The following is a 21,270-nucleotide window of genomic DNA, read 5'->3' as shown; positions in this document are numbered from 1 at the left end:
AATAAAAAAACAAAAATGACTGTCAAAACCGAGCCGATGTGTACTCGCTCCGGCCCTGCTGTTCTTAAATGGACTAGATTTAGATGTGCGCCTTGGCGCACGACCCCGTAAATCTCATGCCAGTTTTGATTTTGTATATCAGTTTTGATAAAAGTAGCGGCCAATATGATAATACATTTCAGCTGGAAGCAATTAAGATAAAAGTCTGCATGACTCATGCATCTTATATTCTTAGTTCTTGAAAGCATCAAATTTTATTCTGCTCTTAGTTATTGAAAGAAATAAATTTTATTCTGATGTAAGCTGAAACATGCCGGTAAAGAATTGAAAATGATGGATCACGCCAAACTCTAAAGCTTGTTGAATAGTTCCTAACACTATAAACCAAGAAGACATGCCACCTTTTAAATTACTGTAAATTACATTTAAGATATTATATTCATAAATATGTGAAATTTCTTAACCACATTAGAAACCCCTATGTAGTACATGTAAGTTCTTCATGTGCCTCCAATCGCAATCGGTCTTGGTAGCCTATCATCTTGTTAACCTTCAGTTGTTTCGAGCTAATCAAATTACCATAGAACTATGCAAGCTACTCTCATTTGATTCCATGCTCCAATGGCAGCAATCAAAAACCATGAAACATGGCATTAATAGAAATAAAAGTTACCAAAGACTTGTGTAATTCTATGTAGCAGTTTATCACATGAGGATCATGTGAAGCAATCCTAGAGTTAACTTTTAAAAAAGTACAGAATGTGACATAACTTCCATAGTTCCATTCCATACCATTGACCCGCAACACCTCTTGGTGCAGCATTTTATCTCCATGGATTAAACCCCACCGGTTTCAGCAGGGGTCACTCAATCAAAGATACATTAAGACCACCGTGAAAACTGAAGGTCCTTATAAGCGGCAGAAACAAAACGCAGCAGCGATGTGCGGATCAAATTTACACATTGAAAGAGCTCACAATTTACAACTTGACCTACTGCTGCTGCAGGTAAAACCTGGAACTGCAGAAGTTGTTATCATCTAACCCTGCACGTCGGGATGACAGGTGGGCACTTGGGGCTGGGAATGGCCATGCAGTGCACGTTGTATCCTATCAACATGCGGCAAATTCTGTAGTCGGGGAGGCCACCCACGTGAACAATAGGTCCATCGCTTCCACCACCTTCTTGCAGTGGTTCAAGCATCTCGACGACATCGCTCATGAGGAGCCTAGCCTTGGGGTTCTAGCTCAGGCACCAATATGCAAGGCTGCAGGCCTTGTGAGCACCTCTATCTGAATACTCCGCCTCCAGTTTTGGGTCGATGATTTGGAGAAGCCGCCTCTTGTAGCTCAACTTGGGACGAACCCAGTTGACCAGGTTGCGCTCGCTGCTGGGCCAGTACTTGTCGATGGATTTTCGCCCCAAGAAAGAGCACACCAAAGATGTAGATGTCACTTCTAGCAGTCAAGTGACCTGCCAACAAGGTATATTCATGAGGAGAATGCGTAACTAAACGCAAGCATGGTGCATGGAAGAGTCCGACGGCAGAGAGGGGCCTGCAGCTAGTTGGCATTGCTAGAGGATGATGTCTCCCGCCATGTTGCCGCTAGAGCAGACGACATCGTCGAAGCAAAGGAAAGTCCGTCACAGCGGGGCGGAGGAACCTGTCGGAGTGGAAGCAGAGCCTGAAGAAAATCAAAAGAATCAGGTACTGCTAAAATATTTTTCTGATAATTTAAAGTAGGATAAGCGAGGATTAGGATAGAAACATGAGCTGGAGAACGATAAACTTACATAAATGTGAATAAGTTCACAACCAGTATATCATCTCCTAGAAGCAGAACAAAATTCAAATTGGTCACACGACAGAAATTACACATTCAATATGCCTTTCCCGAATCCTAGATAATTCTAGAAAGTTATCTTACATTCACTAAATACTGCAATGAAGTAAAATGTTACATATGACATCATTTGACGAAGCCAACCGTGTAGTACTTGATAGAAGAAATGTAAGACAATTATCTTGCAAATAATGAGGTAACACCACTTGGGTGAACCTAGAAATGTCTGGGCTAAAAGGCACAATAGTCTGAATAAAACAACATGATTTACTAAAGAACTGATGGCAGGACAAAACTAAGTTAAATACATAAAGTGCTAAGTTAAATACATAAAGTGCTTCCTTAGAGACAGTGGAAACACCATCAGATAAATTGCGCCGTTGCCTCCACTCCGTATTCATGGTGATAAAGTGCAAAAAAAATCTTTGTTTATGGATTTTATCTAGCTGCAAAAAATAAAAAGCACTTCATAATTCCAAAGGGAAATTAAGAAAAGGACAATCATATAAAAGCAAAGCTAACCTACTCGAAGTTATATGGATTCAACTCCCCATGCCACTTTAGGTAGATCATAGTAATCCAACATCACAAGAACTATAAATTTTTCTTAGCTTCAGTCTTAGTCGTATGATAAAAATGTCACTCCTAGTTGTAGCCTCATTGTAAATCTTCCAAGAAAAGTCAACAATAATGTTGGCTCAAAGGAAAAAAGAAGACCTTGTAGAAATGAGGAAGTTGCATATTTTCTGAATCATATGTCTATGAATTTCGAAAGATAGTTAAGATTACCAAATATTTCTACGAATACAAACTGATCAAGTATAGCTACCTCAAGTCTACATTTACAGGCATCGTTGTTAACTTATTTTCCCAGTTAAACAAAATAAATTTCATTATCACCTGGCAATATAAATTTATATTTAACTAACAGGAAATTCTAGGAACCAATTAAGCAGCCAGAAATATATACAAATAATAGACTTAACAATATGTAACATCAAAATATAGTGTTCTTATCAGAAATGGTATCAATTCAAGCAATACTGCTACCCAATAAGACTAAAAATGATATCATGCGCTGCTACATGAACGAAAAATATCACTTGATATTTTCTCCAGCTTGTCATTTATTTTGCCTCCACAATGGATGATATCTGAACTTATATTGTCAAATAATCAATAAATAATTACATTAAGGGTGTACGTTGCTTTTGGTAATATGAAAAATAACACCATATAGGAGACATCAAAATTCTAGCTTGACTGGACAAAGAAACTTTGATATATTTTAAACATTACCATGAGCTAAAATGAAGATAAACATGAGAACTGAAGCGTGATAGAACAATGATCCATGGCAGTTGAGATTGTGGCCACAAAATAATTCAGCATTGATTTTTCTCGGCTATGTAACACAACAACAGCTTTTCTGATTGTAAACAGACTCAAGTTGATAAAACATTTTGTACACCTTTGGTTACTGATTCTAGAGAAATTAAAAATCAGAATAATTTGTAATTTATGCACTGGAACATAGACCTGCAAACACTAAGTATGACTGAAGACTATACAAATAGATGACTATGAAGCAAGAGTAAGGTATCATCAACCATTAGCTAAGGCTCTTTGGTTTGTACGTTTTTCGGTCTAGTGGATAGCTCTTATTTATCTAAAAGCTACTGTTACTTCATGTGATCAACAAATTTGGAAAGCATAGAAGACATTTAGCGGGTACAAGATATATAGAGCAACTGAGTCTCATCAGAAGGTATGCAAAATCTCTCGAAGTGAATACAAACATAAGTATTCTCCATATGCAACAGCACATAAGGATAACCATCCGTTTGTCTCATCAAATATGACCTGAACCTGCTTATAGCCCTAAATTTTAATCAACTGTATATGTTCTACTTTGTTCTTGTTACAAAGAAGAGATAGGATGGTCAAATTTAGAATCAGACGTGGACTATGCAGTTTAGTGGATGTCAAGCCATAAGCTATGAAGTGGAACACATAGCCGAAAATCCTTTGCATATATTGTATGGGTCTAACCAATACAGACCGAAGCTACTTTGTTATATCAGCTAGCAACTCCAGTATGAAGAGAATAATTTTGGGACTGGACATCAACATAAGCAAGGAAAATCAGGCCTCAAATTCTTACAAAGGTAATTAAACTTTAAATAATAAATTGCACCAACATAAACAAGTAAGGCACGGCAAGCCACTTTTTAAGGATTCTAGAAAATAGTGTGCTATACTATGGAATGGATTCCATATTATTGAAAGAAAATAGTGAAGGGATTCAGATCACCTTCAAAAGACAAAGATGGTCTGTAGTGGCTTTTTCTTCTGCATCTTTGAGATCTGTCAAATAAATTAAAAAGCAAAGAACATAAACGTGGGTTCAGAAATGGATAAATCTGCATTTGGTTAACTATATGAAATGTCCATTCATTTGTCCAGCCTTTCAAAAGCAGCTCAGCACTATGCATTTTTTCGAAACGGGGCGTTATGCATATATGAGCCCTTATACGTGCATCATACCGGGTGAGCACCAGGGAATTTACTTGGACACAAATGTTAGACTCACATATGCCTGCCTCCTAGACATGGTTTCCGGCTATAGTTTTACAGTTGGTCGTGTGGCCGATGAACCGAAAGCCACCCGATGGCATTGGCAAAACAGACTACCTTGTACACCTTGGATTCAATTGAGCCCAAAATAGAATCCCTGCCAAATGACTTTAGGAACTCAGCAATAGTATTAGTTTTCAAAATCAGCAAAAACAAAATCACCCCTTCCGGAGTCTCTTTCGTACACAACCAGTGTATACTCTATAGGGCAGATAAGAACTCCCAAGTGAGACTGAGTTGAGAACATCATGTCCTGAGTAAAACAAAGGATTGGAGGGACAACATCAGAAGCAAGAAAGAGGAGTTCTTGATACCTTGGTACATGCCAAATGCTTCTCAGATTCAGCTGCTAGGGCCTAGGCGCTTCAGCGACGACCGTGCACAACACCTGCTCCTCTTCTTCATTGAATCCCATGGCATATGCCTGTCAAACATGTGGCACACGCCAGAGCCGGTGCAAATATTTTTTTTCCTTCTCATGCCCAAATTTTCCAATGAAAAGTATGATTCAGCAGGACCAGGACTAATCCAACATTTGATATCATGAAAGAAGGGAGAAGTTTGTGTACCTGCGAGTGGTGCAAATGTCGCCAGGTTGGGTGGAACCATGGAACTAAAGCTGCAATGATAGAATATGCAAAACCTACAATGATAAATAGTAACCAGATATGCAAGAATTAATCAAAACATATTCAGAAAAGCTGAAACCTTTTTTTTAATAAAAAACCATCTAAGCTAATAAAATCAGAGAATGCAATCCATAATGCTCCCACCTGGAATAAGTGACTTCACTCTGATATATATTTCAGGATAATTAAGCTTTTCTTGTTTTGCAGTCGATTATGAAGACCAGTAGTTTACCTTGCCAGATTAAAGAACACGAGCCACGATGGATATTAATACGATATTAATAGTATTCTTGTCTATTCATTTTTGTATCGAATACATGCCTAAAAAATAAAACAGCATCACATAGATATTAATCTATCACAACACATAATTTTCTCTGTCTATTCTTGACTAAGCATCTCTGCTGAACAACAAGAAGAAACATGAGAAAGAGGGACATTTTCTTATCAGCAATGAAATGGAGCTAAATATGAAAGAAACTATACATGTATTCTTAACAGGAGAAAAAAGCACATCACACGTGTCTTAATTCTTGTCAGGATCACACATGATTTTCACCTCACTAAGTTTTGGTGATAAATACAAGGGTACCAAATTAAACATTTACACCAATAACAAAAGCCCCATCGCTATCAGATGCACCAGGTTTAACATGGCTTTAAATAAAACAGGTAACATGTTCACTTCCCAAAAAAAAATAGGTGTCTCAGATTTATAGGGAAAGAAAATTTACCATACGTAGATGCACCAGGTTTAACATGCCATTATAGCAATTATTACCGTAGAAATTAAACCTAAGGTATTCACTCTACACAACATCTAAAAGGCTGAAACCATGTATACTATATTGTATATTGAAATAAAAATACTTTAATATGTAGATACAATGTGGACTGATTTAAAAGGGTGACATGTACCTATATTTTGATGTGAGAAAGGAATCCAACAATATTGTAGGCAACTGAAAAGTAATGCTGAGATCAGAATCAAACATTGTTGTATTTACCATTCAAGGAAAATAGCTCAAGATGGATTTACCAAAATTCTATTTACCTTATACTGTAAGAACAGTAGATCTTCAACATCTCTATGATGAAGCAGTCAAGTTCCTCACCACTCGAAGCATCTTTGATACTGAATTAATTTAAGTAACCCATACCAGGAATTAAAGGAGACACAATTTACCTAGAAAAGGTACCCGATTTTAGTCATGAGTCATGAGCTCTAAAATCAATGACACCTACCACCTGACTGGCTTGCATTGTCCAAAAGCAAACTAACAAACAACCTTGCAAGTAGAAAATCCGCTTGCTTGTGCTTAAACCAAAACAACTTTGCAACATAAAGCATTAATATTTCTTTTGCGCATTTTTTTGTAGAGTGATTTAGGGCAAAGGAAACTAATATCAGTCCATGAAAAAAGTTAACCCCAAAACAAATAAACCATTAGCAAGTAGTATTTTGGATATGCTACATACTGGAAGGATATTTCTTTTGCACAACTATTAGCATTGATATTACTTTTGCACATTCTGTCCAGGAGGCCATCAGTTGCCTCTGGGCAAGTAAGGGCAAACACTTGCCTCCGACGCGATGCCCTTCAGAGCAGGCTGGAGATTCCACCCTCAAATACGAGAGGTAAAAATCCAATATGCATTTATTTATATACTACAGGCAAAAAAATATATACCAAACTAATCATGGTGGCTGAATCAAAATTATTTCTTCTCTCTCTTGATTCTTACTTTCTCTTTTGCTTTGACTGAACATATCACCAATTATCTTTTCCTAAATTTTTTCTCATATATTTCATCGAGGACAGTCTACCTGGATTTTCATCGAGCACCTTGTAGGCATCGATAAAAAAAATCTACAAAGCAAAGATTAAAGCAAATTGGGGATCAAACATAGAGCAGGAGAAAAAGAAAACTGAGTACCTCAAGCACACACAAAGGGGGCCAGAGATGGAGGATATTGGATACGTAGCCTCTGGTTCATTCTCCACCCATCTCCTCTCTCATGATTTGGGGCACTGGGGCTGGAGGAGGCGAAGTGCAGTTGCAGGGAGGAAGGAATTTGCTACCAGACCTCCAACATTGATGAGGAGGCAGCGAGCTGCTGCTTCTGTCGGGCAGCCGCCAGCGATGGTGAAGATGAGGCGGGGCGCTGCTTCCGTCGGGGTCGACAAATAAGCGGCAAGCTGCTGGTTCCGTCGGGCAGCCGTCGGGGATGGAGACGACGAGCAGGTGCACACTGCTGCTCCGCCTCGGTATGCGGCAGGGGATTGAATGGTGAGGACGAAGCGAGCGAGGGGATGGCGCAGCGGCGGCCGCAGTCGCCGGCGGCGAGAAGCAGGGGCGGAGAGGAGTTTGGCGGCCGGCTAAACGGCGCGAGCGGCTGTGGCGGCGGACGATGAGGAGGGGATTGGGGAGGAGACGACTGAGACGGGATAAGGATTGGTTCTGGCCTTGCGTGGATGGAGAGATATTTTAGGCTGGGCCAATAACGAGGCGCCACGTGGCCCACTCGGTGGAGACCCAAGTGAAACGATTGCCCAGCCCGTGTGTGCCAAGTTGCAGACGTGGATACGCTGTGAGGCCCCCTATGGGGGGCATCGTTTATACCTTTAGATGTCATTTTGGACAATGACATGGTATCCTATATGCATATGTGACTATTAGTTTTGAGCCATATGTTTGTAGAAAATCACGAAAACAAACATGATGAAAAAAATTAGTATGCCAAATCTAATGATGCTATTTTTAACTCACAATCTAAAGCTTTCAGTGACCGAAAACTCTAGCTATGATCTAACTACTATTTACGAATGGAAACATTCTGATTTATATCTTGAGTAGCTATTTCCTCGCAAAAATAACACGTTAAATTAATTGGTTAATGACTAGGTTATGCTCGATCTTCCTTTTTCCTAAAAGAATAAACTATATAACTATGACTATTGGTTCTTACATTTTTCGGTAAAATACAATACTCCTGCACCTTTGGTCAAAGAAATCGCCGGTTCCAAAATTGACAGAGGCACCGTCAATGATCAGCACTAGTCAAAGAGGGGTCGTTTGCAACACCAAATATTGAATCCCACTACCCCATTATCAGGGACGGAGACAGAATCTATGGGGCGCAGCCCCCCCCCCCCCCCCCCCCATGCTCATGATTTTTCTTTGAACTAAAGCCATGGCAGCTCTTTATTTGTGTGACTTTACTTGGTTCTGCCCCCCTTATACTTCATTCGTGGCTCCGTCCCTGCCCATTATACTTTGTTTTGTAAGCATTTCAACAAAAGAAAAAAGTATATTTATTTTTGAGTTCATTGCTCCAAACTTATTGGCCAGAACCAAGCAACTAGTGTCCTGGGCTCTCTTTATGGGCAAAGCGGTAATCATTGTACCTCCCATGCCCCAACTTAACGGCTGATGGTGAAACCCTTCATCAACACGTACACTGTAGCATTGATGATGGAAAATGACACACATAATCGAACTGTTTCCACTATTAATTAGCATGACAGTGTCTGAACACAGGAAATACCTAACTTTTTGGCCCATCAATTCGGAAGCTATACTGGATCTTAAGCAATGGAAATGACATTATTTTCTGTATAGATCTTAACCAATGGAAATTACAGTATTTTCTGACGTAAAGGTGATGTCAAGATTAATTAGGCGCCAAATTTGTGACAGTGTGAAGTTTTTGTACCTCAGCAGAAACAATGAGGTAATTAAGCTGGTGCTAAGAATCAGAAAGGGACAGATAAAGTGAATTCTCTAGTTGCTATCTGAAAGTGAAGTGCCCTGTGTAGAGGGCAATCTAGGCAGTAATGGATGTAGCAGTAGTAAATTTGAACAGTGTACACCTGTACACTGATGTTGTATTCTACACTCTACATGTAGCAACGAGCTTCCAGCTTGTTCCAGCTAGAGACTACAGGTTGATCCTTAACATATGCTAATTGCAATGACTACAGGTTGATCCTTAATTTCAAGGAACAGTTCACCCGCAAGTGGAGAAGAAGAGCCTTATTTGGTCCAATGGTTGTTATGTTTTTTACGCTCCCAAAACAGAGTTAAGTCCATTATGCCAAATGCACTTTTGATCTTGGGTGCATATGCTTCTGCTGCAGAAAAAGTCATTTTCAAATATTAGAAAAATTCTGAACAAAAATTCTGCCTGTATATATCAACATTCTACGTGCGTATGCTAAGTTTCGCGCGAAATCGATATTTTTTGTGGCCTTTGTAAAAAAAGATAAAAGAAATGTCTTGTGGAGAGCTTATTTTTAGCACCAAATTTTATCTTTTTACACATGACACAAAATATATCGGTTTTCCATGAAACGACTTTGTGAACGCACGGAACATCAAAATGTTTTTTATCAGATTTTTTTAACATTTCATAAAATGTTTAAAATTTATCTTGAAAACTAGAAGCATATGCTCCCGTGTGCAAAAACACCATGTCCGTAAATTCTGGTACTACAATACATGGTGTTAGGCTCAGTTGCTCGGGTTATTGGTTGATGAAAAAAGTTGTGTTGAACTCAAGTTATGACATGTAGTGAACTAGTCCGTGAACTGTAGCCACTAAAAAACATGGGAAATTTTGGTTAGCCAATCGACAAAAGGTGCAAAAATTGGTTAAGAGACAAGACCAAAAGTTCCCGCATAATGCCTTATGAGTTGCGAAAAAATCCTAACATACTTGAACACAGAGATACAATATATATGTTATTACCATGCAAACACATACTTGACTCTCAAATCGAGAAACAGAAAGTTTCAAATCATGTTACGAATAGCTTTTTCCGTGTAAAGGGGGCTTTTGCTCCAACTTGCCCTTGGTATCGCCGGCAAGTGCCTCCGGGTAAAGCCCCCAAGTGGTTGCTAGCAGCGGGCTTTCTCCTTTTGTGGTGGAGCTTTATATCGCGCTACTCTTGCAACAATTGGAGCATCTTAGTCATACTTGGTCGGCTCTGCTTGGTGTGGTGACGCTGCGGCAAGGTCGGAGGCATGTTGCATGCTGCATCTCCTTTTCCAGCACCAGTCCTAAAATTGCGTCCGTTCCGTACCTCGTGCAGTAAGTCTTCGTGTGCGGCTTCACAAAGTTGACGCCATTTAATCCTCTAGGTGAGATCTTGCATTTACCATGCCATGACGATATGCCTCCTAACCGAGTTGATGATGGCGGTACCGCCGACATGCCACACCGGCATCATCAACTCGGTTAGGCAGGCATATATGAAAGTGACCCCAAAACAAATCTTCATATTTTCCAATAGCACGGGGCGTGTCCGAGCAGCAAACAAAGCACCACATCTCTATTCATCGTACATTTATTTTCAAGAGAACTTTGTTAAATTAAATTTTATCTCAGTTTTATCGGTGCTTAATTTCACGTAGGACGGTTTGGCGGTCAGGTCGGGTCCGTTAAGCATTAACCGCGCGCGCGCCCCGGTCGGGTCGATCGGCACCTACTTCTTCCCCAATCACCACTGCACAGCGCCACGAGCACGTCACAATCGCCGCCGTAAGCACATGCACACACAGTACACCTCGCACTCCTAGGCTCGGCGCCTATAAAACTCGCGTGCGCCTCCTCGCTCGCCTTCGACACCAGAGTAGACACGAGGCAGGCGCGCGCCATTGCTAGCTAGCTCGAAGCAACAAGAGATCATCAGGTTTGGCTTGAGCTATGGATGCGGGGAGGAGGAAGAGGGCGTCGGAGGTGAAGGCGGAGGGGCTGATGCGTGGCGCGTGCGCGGCGCTGGCGGCGGCGGCGGCGCTGCTGGTGGGGCTGGACACGGAGACGGAGACGGTGCTGCTCATCAGGAAGAAGGCCACCGTCAGGGACGTGCACGCGCTCTGGTAAGCCATCCATAGAGATCGAGCTGGTGCCCCGCACGCGCGTGCCGTCTTCACCGTGTGACTGCGAATTTACTGATCGAGCTGGTGTCAATTCATCTGCAGGGTGCTGGCGATTGCGGCCGGCGCGGCGGCGGGGTACCACCTGCTGCACCTCCTCCGGTGCCTCTACGTCGGCCACTGCTCCGCCGCCGACAACCGCTGCCGGAACAGCAGGGCCTTGGCCTGGGCTTGGCTCCTCCTCGACAAGGTACTACTCTTCACTACCTCACACCAGCTTTGGATGTTTCTTCTCCATGGATTCCAGCGTCTAGCTTGCCAGTTACCTGGATCATCCATGATCCGGACAGACTCACACGCACGCACACAAAATCAAGAGTGTTCTCTGTTCAGCGGCAGATCCGTTATCCTTTTACCAGAGGGGCACACCTACGATAATCAACAATTCAACACAATATCAATTCTGATTACTAGAAAATTTAAACAAGATAGGTACTAGCTCGGCAGCTATTAACTGACAAACAATGACCAGAATTGAATTCCACGTCAGGAACAGGAAACAGTTAGCACTGAGCTTTCCTATCCTGTAACCGGGTCCATCCCCATCGTGATAGCGCCGCCTGAAATTGGTAACGAAGCGTCTAAGCATCTTCAGCTCCGTCGCGTGCGCGCGGTGGAAACGCTGTACTCGATCCCAAAACCTAGCGGAGTTGCCAATCTGACCAAGACACGCTCAACTGCTGCGCCCGTTAGTTGCAGCTGCACAACTGTTTCCATTCATGCTTGCATCAATGCGCGGATCGAGGGCCAGCCCAGGTCGATCGATCATTTTGATGCCGGACCGAAAAAGATCGATGCATTTATGTTCCAAGTGCCTAGTGCTGCACCTGCACACATGCATGCATCCAGCTACATGTGTAATTGTTTGATTCCAAAGAAAAGTGAAATTTTAAAACCTAGTCAGTCTAAAAACTGATATCATGCTCTTTCAGTTGTTTTGTTTTTCTCGAGAAGGGGATTAGCCCCTGCACAATTACATACTACTCCATGTAAGTACACATGATTGGACAAAGGTTTGCGAAAACCCCATGTACGTAACCTTACCTACCCCTAACATAGTACTGGTAAGTGAGAAACAAATAATGGATGTATCGACTAAGTTGGAGCTCATCGCTGATCAGTCTCCACAAAGTCATATGGGTGGGTGAGTTAGGTCACAAATTTAAGGCTTTTGTTATATAATTTGATGTATGATAGTCTACCATGCATGTGGTACAAATTTAAGAGGGTTAAGGTTTAGGTCATTACGCCGACAAGTCAAGTTATTGTTGTATCTCTTAGGAAATCTTACTCATTAGTTACTCGCAAAAAGAAACTTACTCGTTAGTTGATACTTCCAAAAAGGCCGCCAGTGACCAATAATAACCGGAAAATACCAATTTTCTCTACTAGAATCTTGATAGTTATAAAACGCTCCTTAATAATTTTGTGAAGAAAACTAACCAAAGTTAGCCGAATTTGCATGAATTTGAGCCAAAGGGTTTTGTGTTTCTTTGTTATGGGAAAGAAATATTGTGTTTTCTATTGATAGTGTCAATAAACTTGCTCATTTTAATTAGTTGATAGTGTCAAAAGAAGCCGCCGGTGACCAATAATAATTTGAAAATTAATCTAGAGAATTATAATTCTTACCTTGATAATTTTGTGTACAAAATTAACCACAGTTTGTTGAATTTGCATTCCAATCAAAAGGTTTTGTGTTTTTTTTTATATGGGGAAGAAATATTTGCGGTTCCTATTGTATGACCACATTTCACTATTTTGTCGTGCGCTGTTCAGCAAAACCTGTAGGACGCGCTGAGTAGAGTTGTTTTACCTCGTGCCTGAACTCTGACGATGTGATGTGCATATCTGCCTGCAGGGTTGCGCGTACCTGACATTCGCGGTGACGGTGGCGGCGGCGCAGGCGTGCATGATCGCGCTGGACGGCGCGCACGCGCTGCAGTGGAACAAGGTCTGCAACATCTTCACCCGCTTCTGCCAGCAGGTCGCCGGGAGCCTCGTCTGCGGCATGCTCGCCGCCGCCGGCACCACCTTCCTCTCCGGCATCTCCGCCCGCAACCTCTTCCGCCTCTACCCATCCCTCTCCCACTCGCAGCGCTCCTCCACGAAGTAGGCCGCAGCGAGACCATACCAGGATGGCTACCGATCATCACTAGCTAGTGCTGTTGGGCGGCATAGACGTGCCCGACTTCCAGCCCAAGTGAAGTTCTGTTTGGGCATGCCTTGCAGTTCATCTTATCTTAGTGTGAGAAGACATGGTTCTGAACAAAGTGTGAGAAGACATGACTATGTACTACTGCTGCAGTGTATTTACTATTTACCACAGCAAAATAGTATGTAACAGTGTGGTTTGTGTATTACTCATAGACCGCGAAATTAGCTGCCTGTGGAAAGACGGAGATGGTTCATCTTCCTGGCACAATACCTGGTAGGCCCTGTTTGGAACACAAGAATAATGCCCTGCGGGCAATAAACTGTTGTAATCCAATCAATGTCACACAAAAAAACTGTTGTAATCCAGTATCCTTCAGTTCCTCAGTAACTGTAATCTGGTATAATCTGTCTAAAAATGCCCATAGTTGGACGCCATTGCAGCACTCTGCAAAAGTTGAACAGAATGTACTCTTCTTCACGAGAAAACATCGTTTCTAACCAGAAAAGAGCAACTTGAATTAGGATGTAATGGAGTCCTCTTAAAAGGTAAACAATTGGCAACCGAATCCTGATCTCCCTGAACAAATATTCAGTTCACGGTATACATTATAATCAGCCTTTCTTGTCAAAAAAAGGCGGTATCTATACATGACAGGTTACACATCATCGGCCTAACAAGCATATCATATGTTGGACACATCTAGTAAAAAGAATCAGCCCTTCTATATGTAATAATTTCCGTTTATATTAAGAACATTACATGGTGTTGGACAGAGGTGTGTAAGGTTGGGAAACAATATATCTGACTTAGCTTTTGGACTGTGTGGTATTACTGCTGGGAATGCCTGCGGCGAGCTTTGCTCTCAGGTCCTTCCTGAGGATCTTGCCAGATGGACTCTTTGGAATGGAATCCGCGAAGAACACTTTGCAGATCCTCTTGTAGAAAACAACCTGTAATATTATTGCACAGTTTGTTAGGTTTGAACTTTATCAGGTTTTGATTCTGGCACATGTTTTCGCACTGAATTAGCAAAGGTGCCTGAACAAATGCAAACATTTATGCTCTTTTCAGACTCTCCTAAGTACTGCTTGTGGCACATTTGCCTATTTTCTGCTTGTGCACTGTAAATTGAATAGTGGAAAGTGGAAAAGTTGTTTATACCTCTTTTGCAACGAACTGCTTGATCTCGTTTTCGCTGATCTCTGAACCCTCAGTCCGCACAACAAACGCAACCGGAACTTCACCAGCAAGTTCGTCTTGCATCCTGCAAAAATGAAAACCAGTATAAGTTTAGCAGTCCAGATCAAATTTTCAAAGAATCAAATGGATCCTGAATACTTTTAGACAATGCATCAACTTACGATACGACAGCAGCATCCTTGATTTCAGGGTGTGTAATGAGAAGGGCTTCAAGTTCCGCCGGAGGTACTTGGAATCCCTTATATTTAATTATCTCCTTCAGTCTGTCGACAATAAAGATCTCGTCGTCATCATCGACATAACCAATGTCACCAGTATGCAGCCAACCGTCCTTGTCAATGGTGTTCTTTGTGGCCACCGGATCATTTAGGTAACCTGCAAAACATAGGCTTTGTCATTTACATGAACTTTCATCTTTCAGCATCCTCGTGTGTATTCAGAATTATTTTTGTTCTCACAAAATCAAGTACACGTCAATGCCTTATCCCACGTTACTGGTACATTCTTCTTAGATAAGAGATGTCCAGGTGAAGAGATATTATTTTAGGTAGAAATACTACTGAATGGTAGTGAATGCCAAATTCAGGTCTGAAAGTTAGTACAGATGCTACCTAGTGATAGTTAAGCTGCAAGTTGCAACCTGTAGTAATCCCTATAAGCAATGTGTCTATTTTTTGGTATCAACATATTAGTACGAAAGTCGAAATATGAAATGTTGAATATTCTTCAGTGTCTTAGTCACTGATCACACAGACAGCTGTTCTGAAAGCAACATACTTATCATATACAAATTCTAAGATTCTCTTTTCAAGAAACCAGTATCTGTTTTCCTTTGGGAGTGTCGTCTGTCGAAGAGTTTTTAGTGGATTGCAGAATCGACAATTTCCCAATGGAATTACAAAAGGATTCCATCAATATGCAAAGAACCATGAAACGAGAAAGAGCTTTGTTGGTTTCGTGCTTGCAAACTCTCCTATTTATTAATTGAGTGGGGTTTGGACAAATGAAGAAAAAGACATGAAATTGGTCGAAAATAGGAATCATTTAGTATCATGTATACAATCATGGGGGACCGCAGAACAGGCTGTTGGCTGTTTGCACGACGTATCCAATCATATAGGATGCAATGCATCCATATGCCAAGTAAGAACGAGCAAAACATCTCCACTTCACCCCAATGCATCCATTCATGATGTACCAAGTCAAACAACTTATCATTATAACAATTAAAAATGAGCAGCAAGCCTGGTCATTTCCACCAAAGAAAAGACACATACTAAAGCAAATATGACTAGTCATGCATGGGAGTTTGTTCTGGATTGTACATATTACATAAAGTCTTTGGGAAATGCTTTCACATGACCATCATGCTGCATCAATTAATGCAATCTATATGCAGTATGGACCATCTAGAAAATGCCAAGTTTGATTCCTTGTACTCAGGCCTGGGCACTGCTGGAACCTCATTTAGCACACAATTGGATTGAGATCTAAAACTTAATTTGGAGTTTTGCACATCGTGGGGCGATTTAGTGTGACTTCGTAACTAATACTAAATGCTGGACCGCGAAACTATATGTAGTATGGACCATCTAGAAGATGCCAAGTTTGATTATTTATACTCAGGCCTGGTTGCACTGCTGGAACCTCATGTAACACACAACTGGATTGTGATCTAAAACTTAATTTGGAGTTATCTACATCTTGGGCTGGTTTAGTGTGGGGAACATTTCAGTCAGAATGGTAATACTTCCAAATGATCTATTTTTTCGGCCGAGCTTAAAAAAATAGAAACTTCACTACAAAAGAGTGGTCAAATTTCCAAAAATCTTCTTTGTTTCTAAAAAAAAGAACTATTATTTGGCCAAGCCTTTGCAGTCCAGCAAACTTGACTGGCCGAACCTTGTCATAGTGGGGTTCTGTAGGTCCTATGATGGGTCAGACGAAGAGGCTGATAGCTCAACACACCAAACAAAAGGAATTTTTCTGCTTCGTTTGGACACAGAAAAACGAACGAATTACCATGGGAAGCCTCGGCGAAAATGGTAGTTGACACGATGGATGCACAAGTCATGTTGGAAACATGCCAAACTCAGGTTGGACACATTCATACATATGCTGGCTTGTTTTCTTGTTGACGTTGCATTGATGCGCGTGCACCAAGCCACCAACACGCAAGCGGTGCACTTATCCGCATCTGAGATTCATGGGTTCAGATTTCAGCCAGGACTCTACGCCGACGTATGCGCAGTGATGATACAGGCACCATAGTCTAGACGTGCTGCCACTGAAAACCAAGGGACACCAACTTCTCATTGACTATGCCGTCGTGGTCGATGAGCTAGCTGCTTGGCAAGCTGACGATGATACGCCAACAGCTGCCAAGGACTATGCGTGGAGACGTGCTCCATAAGGGGATCACTGGCAAGCTGAGGATGATTTAACAACAGCTGCCAAGGACTATGCGTGGAGACGTGCTCCAGAAGGGGGTCACCACCTCCTACGCGGTGGTTAGGCTGGATCAAGTAGGCTCACCAGTCACCAACTACCTAACTGGAGATCTATCGATGCACCAACAGTTTGGTCAGCAGAAGGGAGAAAGAAGCTTGGGTGCAACTACTCCTCAGATCAGTCTGTCACTCGTCCACTAGTGGCCAAACTGAGACAGAACATGAGCACACATGCTGGGGAGGAGGCATCCGTTCTCTCAACCTGCTGGAGCTTGGGATTCCAGGATGCTCAGACTGACTAAACGGATATATACTATGCATCTGAACATGTTTTCAGAAAGGGAAACGAGTTTGGTACAGAAGGTGCCAATAATTTGAGCGCTGGAGAGGCAAGCAGAGCCGCCCAAACAGTTCACCTAACTAAGCATCTACTCACGAGCTACCTAGGCATGATCGCAAGCCACTCACCTAATTAGTCACAGAATAGTGAACTACGCCGTCAGACAGTCTAGGGAAATGCTTTTCTTTGACAGTGACGGTTGGACACAAAGCAAAAGGATCTGAACTAAAAGACTGTACATGTTACTACCTAACAGTGATCAAGGATCTGGTCGTGGTGTTACCTTTCATGATCTGCTTGCCGCGGATGCAGATCTCCCCCGGCAGGTTGCGGCCGAGGGAGGCGCCGGTGTCGGGGTCGACGATCTTGAGCTCGGCGTTCCTGACGACGGTGCCGCAGGAACCGGACTTGACCGCGAACGGCTCCTTGGCGAAGGCCAGGCACATCGCCAGCACAGGGCCGGCCTCGGTCATCCCATATCCCTGTCAGAAAACGAAGGGTAGTTCAGTTGCTGACGATCAACGGTGTAATTTCAATGATTCAATCTAGGTGATGTTCAGTTGCAAGTTAAAAACATTCAGACAAATGTGGTGGCATCAGTGGCGAGACTTGTACACCAGAAAGTGTGACGACGGGCAGTTGGTAATCAAATGCGTGTCTTGCAGAGACGGCAACCTGGCCGGATCATTGGCCATGGCCGTGGCGTGCGTTTCCGGCCACGACGACGCCGGAAACCATCACGGCGGAGGTGTAAAGGTTGATGAGATGTCCCCGTAACACCAAGCCCCCATCATGCCCAATCCGCATCGCTCTTTGGCAAGCAAAAGCGGCCAAAAAGCTCGACACCACCATGCCACCCACCATCACCAACTACGTCCTCCCTCAACTCGCGTGCCAATCCAATCAAGTGGAGTACGCTGCATGCTTCCCTCAAGCCCACAACAACCATGAATCTACCATCGTGGTTGGAGCTCACTAGCTTGCCCGTGCAAGATGCCATTTATACATAAACCTTTTGTGCTACCCACTACTCCAGCGACTACCGTGGCTGACGTGCATCACACTCAGTTCAGCATCACTGGACGATCATGAGCAAATCATTGGACTGACAGAGTGAAGGAATGGCTCACCTGCCCGAGCACAGCGTTGGGGATCTTGGCCATGAACGCGTCCTGCAGCTCCTTGCCCATGGGCGCCGCCCCCGACATGACCAGCCGGATGGACGCCAGGTCAGCGGCGGTCACCCGCACGCTCTTGGCGATCTCCACCACGATGGGCGGCACGAATGGCGCCACGGTGACGCCGTGCGCGCGCACCAGGTCCACCAGCGCGCCGTGGTCGAACTTGCGCATGATCACGATCGCGCACCCGGCGCGTAAACCGGCGAGCAGCACCGAGTTGAGCGAGTAGATGTGGAACAGCGGCAGCACGCACAGCAGCACGTCGGACGAGCTGAAGTGCAGATTCGGGTTCTCACCGTCCACCTGAGCAGTAAAAATGACATGGAAATTTTATTCAGAATTAAAGGTTCGAGAAATCTTAATTTGCTCCATTCGAATGAATGAGGCGCCGTACGATATTTTCAATATATAAAATTAATATTATTAGAAAAGTAATTCCATATTAAGTCTAGTAGATTTACTTAGATTTGCGTCTAGACGCATTTTAGTGTACAGTATCTTTTTTGATAAATATATAAATTTTAGTGTATGGATACACGCGAATATGAACGACTCTACTACACGAGAAAACACTATATAAATAATTATATTAAATATTTTGTCTTAAAATAGATCTTATTCCTACGAAATGAGTGGTATAGTAATTGTAAGGTAATTTTTAAGAGCCTAAGATGAAGCAATTCAGTAAAAGGTGTGCATTACAAGCCATCCGACAAACCTATGAACTATCTGCATCAGGAGGGTTATATCCTCGACAATGGTGATTTGTACTATCGGCTCTCTAGTGATGTTGATCATGTTGTTCGATTATTTTTCTCTTGTATACTGGTGTTGGTAGTCTTGCCGATGTTGATTGACTAATTTAATTGTTACGCGTGCGCACACGTATCCTTAGCATTGCGCTCAAACTAATTAAGTCGTTTGTTGTAGATTTTATTTTGTAATCTTTAGAGATAGCTCGTGTATATCTACCATTACTATTTATTGCTATGAAAATACGTGGTATTGATTGTAAAAAAAACTACTCTGCACTTGCTAAGACTACTCACAATGGGAGTATCATAGGTAGTATCATGCATTCCATGCATGCAAAATGCTGATGTGGCAGTGCAATTAAGGATGAGAGAGAGGGTACTAGTATCATAGGTAGATACTGTATCATAGCACATACTACAAAAAAAATTAATGTCAAGTAAATCTTGTACATATATTTCCATTGAGATTCTACAAAACAATTAATATATGGAGACTATGATACTAGTATATGATACCATGCATTGTGGAGATAGTAACATGTAGTAGTATCATAGGCATGATACTTCTATATGATACTATGCATTGTGACTAGTCTAATTGGCCCCTGTTTTGGTAAGGAAAAAAGAAGTCATCGATCACGCGTGGCGCGAATCTTCAGGCAGATCAAGGAAGCTGATCTGCGTGGGTCCCACATGCATAAATCAGGATCGCGTCGGCCAATCCGGTAATAAATGACGCGAATTAAAGCAGCGCAGTAATTGGTGACTCAATCTCCGGCGCCGACAGAAAAGCGTGTGCGAGAAAGAACGTCCCGAGCTGGAAAGCGTAAAACGCCATCACGAGACACGGAAACGGGTAACGCCCCAACGATCCGGAGCTCGCTTGCTCCAATGGTAGCGTGGTCTAATGGAGAGTGAGCTGACCTGCTGGGCGACGCTGGTGACGAGGCTGCGGTGGGTGAGCATGACGCCCTTGGGCAACCCGGTGGTGCCGGACGAGTACGGCAGCGCCACCACGTCGTCGGGGTCGACCGCCTCGTCGACGAACCGCTCCCCGCTTTCTTCCCCGAGCAGAGTCTCGGCGAACGGGAGGCAGCCGCCGTCGACGCCCTCGTCGACGGAGACGACGGGAATCCCTCTCTCGGCGGCGAAGGCGCGCACCTTCTCGACGGCGCAGGCCTCGGTGACGATGACCCTGGCCCCGGCGGCGCTGGCCTGGCGGTGGATCTCGTGGGGCGTGTAGAACGGGTTGGCGGTGGTGGTGGCGGCGCCGAGCCGGGCCGCGCCGAGGAACACGAAGGCGAACTCGGGGCAGTTGCGGAGCAGCGCCATGACGACGTCGCCCTTGCGGACCCCCAGGCGGCGGAGGCCCGCGGCGCAGCGGCGCGTGAGGGCGTCCACGTCGGCGTAGGTGAGCGCGGCGCCCGTGGCGCCGTCGATGAGGCAGGCGCGCGCGGAGTGGTCCGGCAGGCGCTCGAAGCAGTAGTCCTGCAGCGTCAGGTGGGTCGGGATCTCGATGTCCGGGAGCTTGGACCGGAACACCAGCTCCGCGGGAGGCGCGTCCGCCGCGATGGAGCCCATGGATCTCGCCGGATGGAAATCTTTGGCCGGAGCTGAAGGTGGAGGAATGGCGGCCGGGATTCCGTGCTCCGGCTGCTGCTCGTGGGAGAGGAGAGGAAATTGGGGGCCGGGGTAATATACCGGCGAGGAGGCTGGTGGGAGACAGGTCAGTGAGTAGAGCTCGCGGGGCCCACATGGCGGTGGGAGGCAGGTAACTTCTCCGGACGGCGGGCCCACAGTGGTAGGTGAAACTTGAGTGAGACCTGCGCAGAGGAGCGCGTCAGTTGACTGCGACCGGTGGTGCCACGTCAGCGGGTTTTGACTTTTTTTACCGAACCTTTGCTGTGTCTGGTGGTTAATAGCGATGTACCGTAATGTGGAGTCGTCGTCGGTGCGTGCCGTTTTCCTTTCTTGGACCCTGGGTGTACGTAGAACGAAGAGAAGTTATGCTACTACTAGAAAGAAACATGGCGTGGAGAGCTTGTTTACACTGCCATGTCAATGAACTTTGTCAATGAAGTGTACTAGTCGGCGCCTACAACTTATCCACATTGGAAATCGAAACCCCGCAAGGTT

At 43.7% G+C, this 21,270-nt stretch overlaps 2 protein-coding genes and 1 long non-coding RNA gene across 20 annotated transcripts; 1 reads left to right on the top strand and 2 right to left on the bottom strand.

The window, feature by feature from the left end:
- Nucleotides 1-762: 762 nt before the first annotated feature.
- Nucleotides 763-7,620, bottom strand: LOC127311748 (uncharacterized). Of its 18 annotated transcripts, none has more exons than XR_007857850.2 (7): nt 7,049-7,605; nt 6,165-6,296; nt 6,029-6,072; nt 5,255-5,342; nt 5,051-5,124; nt 4,796-4,905; nt 763-4,578 (listed from the first exon to the last, which is right to left on the bottom strand). It is a non-coding gene; the product is annotated as an uncharacterized lncRNA (long non-coding RNA). The 18 variants fall into 18 exon arrangements; XR_011749834.1 differs by having other exon boundaries at nt 763-1,831; nt 4,159-4,211; nt 4,438-5,124; nt 7,049-7,600; XR_011749832.1 differs by having other exon boundaries at nt 763-1,685; nt 1,795-1,831; nt 1,929-5,124; nt 7,049-7,595.
- Nucleotides 7,621-10,726: 3,106 nt separating this feature from the next.
- On the top strand, nt 10,727-13,417 carry LOC127311751 (CASP-like protein 2C3). Its single transcript, XM_051342212.2, has 3 exons — nt 10,727-10,993; nt 11,096-11,240; nt 12,912-13,417. The coding sequence occupies exons 1-3, from the start codon at nt 10,821-10,823 to the stop codon at nt 13,164-13,166; spliced, it is 573 nt and encodes a 190-aa protein (XP_051198172.1). The 5' UTR covers nt 10,727-10,820; the 3' UTR covers nt 13,167-13,417.
- Nucleotides 13,418-13,746: 329 nt separating this feature from the next.
- On the bottom strand, nt 13,747-20,818 carry LOC127311750 (4-coumarate--CoA ligase 4). The gene is made up of 6 exons (XM_051342211.2): nt 20,059-20,818; nt 18,329-18,682; nt 17,482-17,680; nt 14,570-14,783; nt 14,370-14,472; nt 13,747-14,158 (listed from the first exon to the last, which is right to left on the bottom strand). The coding sequence occupies exons 1-6, from the start codon at nt 20,713-20,715 to the stop codon at nt 14,015-14,017; spliced, it is 1,671 nt and encodes a 556-aa protein (XP_051198171.1). The 5' UTR covers nt 20,716-20,818; the 3' UTR covers nt 13,747-14,014.
- Between the last annotated feature and the right edge of the window lie 452 nt (nt 20,819-21,270).

This window comes from Lolium perenne, chromosome 7 (assembly GCF_019359855.2).
Source record: "Lolium perenne isolate Kyuss_39 chromosome 7, Kyuss_2.0, whole genome shotgun sequence".
NCBI classification, from domain to species: Eukaryota; Viridiplantae; Streptophyta; class Magnoliopsida; order Poales; family Poaceae; genus Lolium; species Lolium perenne.
The sequence above is the reverse complement of the archived record's forward strand: the minus strand, read 5'-3'. Positions and strand labels throughout refer to the sequence as shown.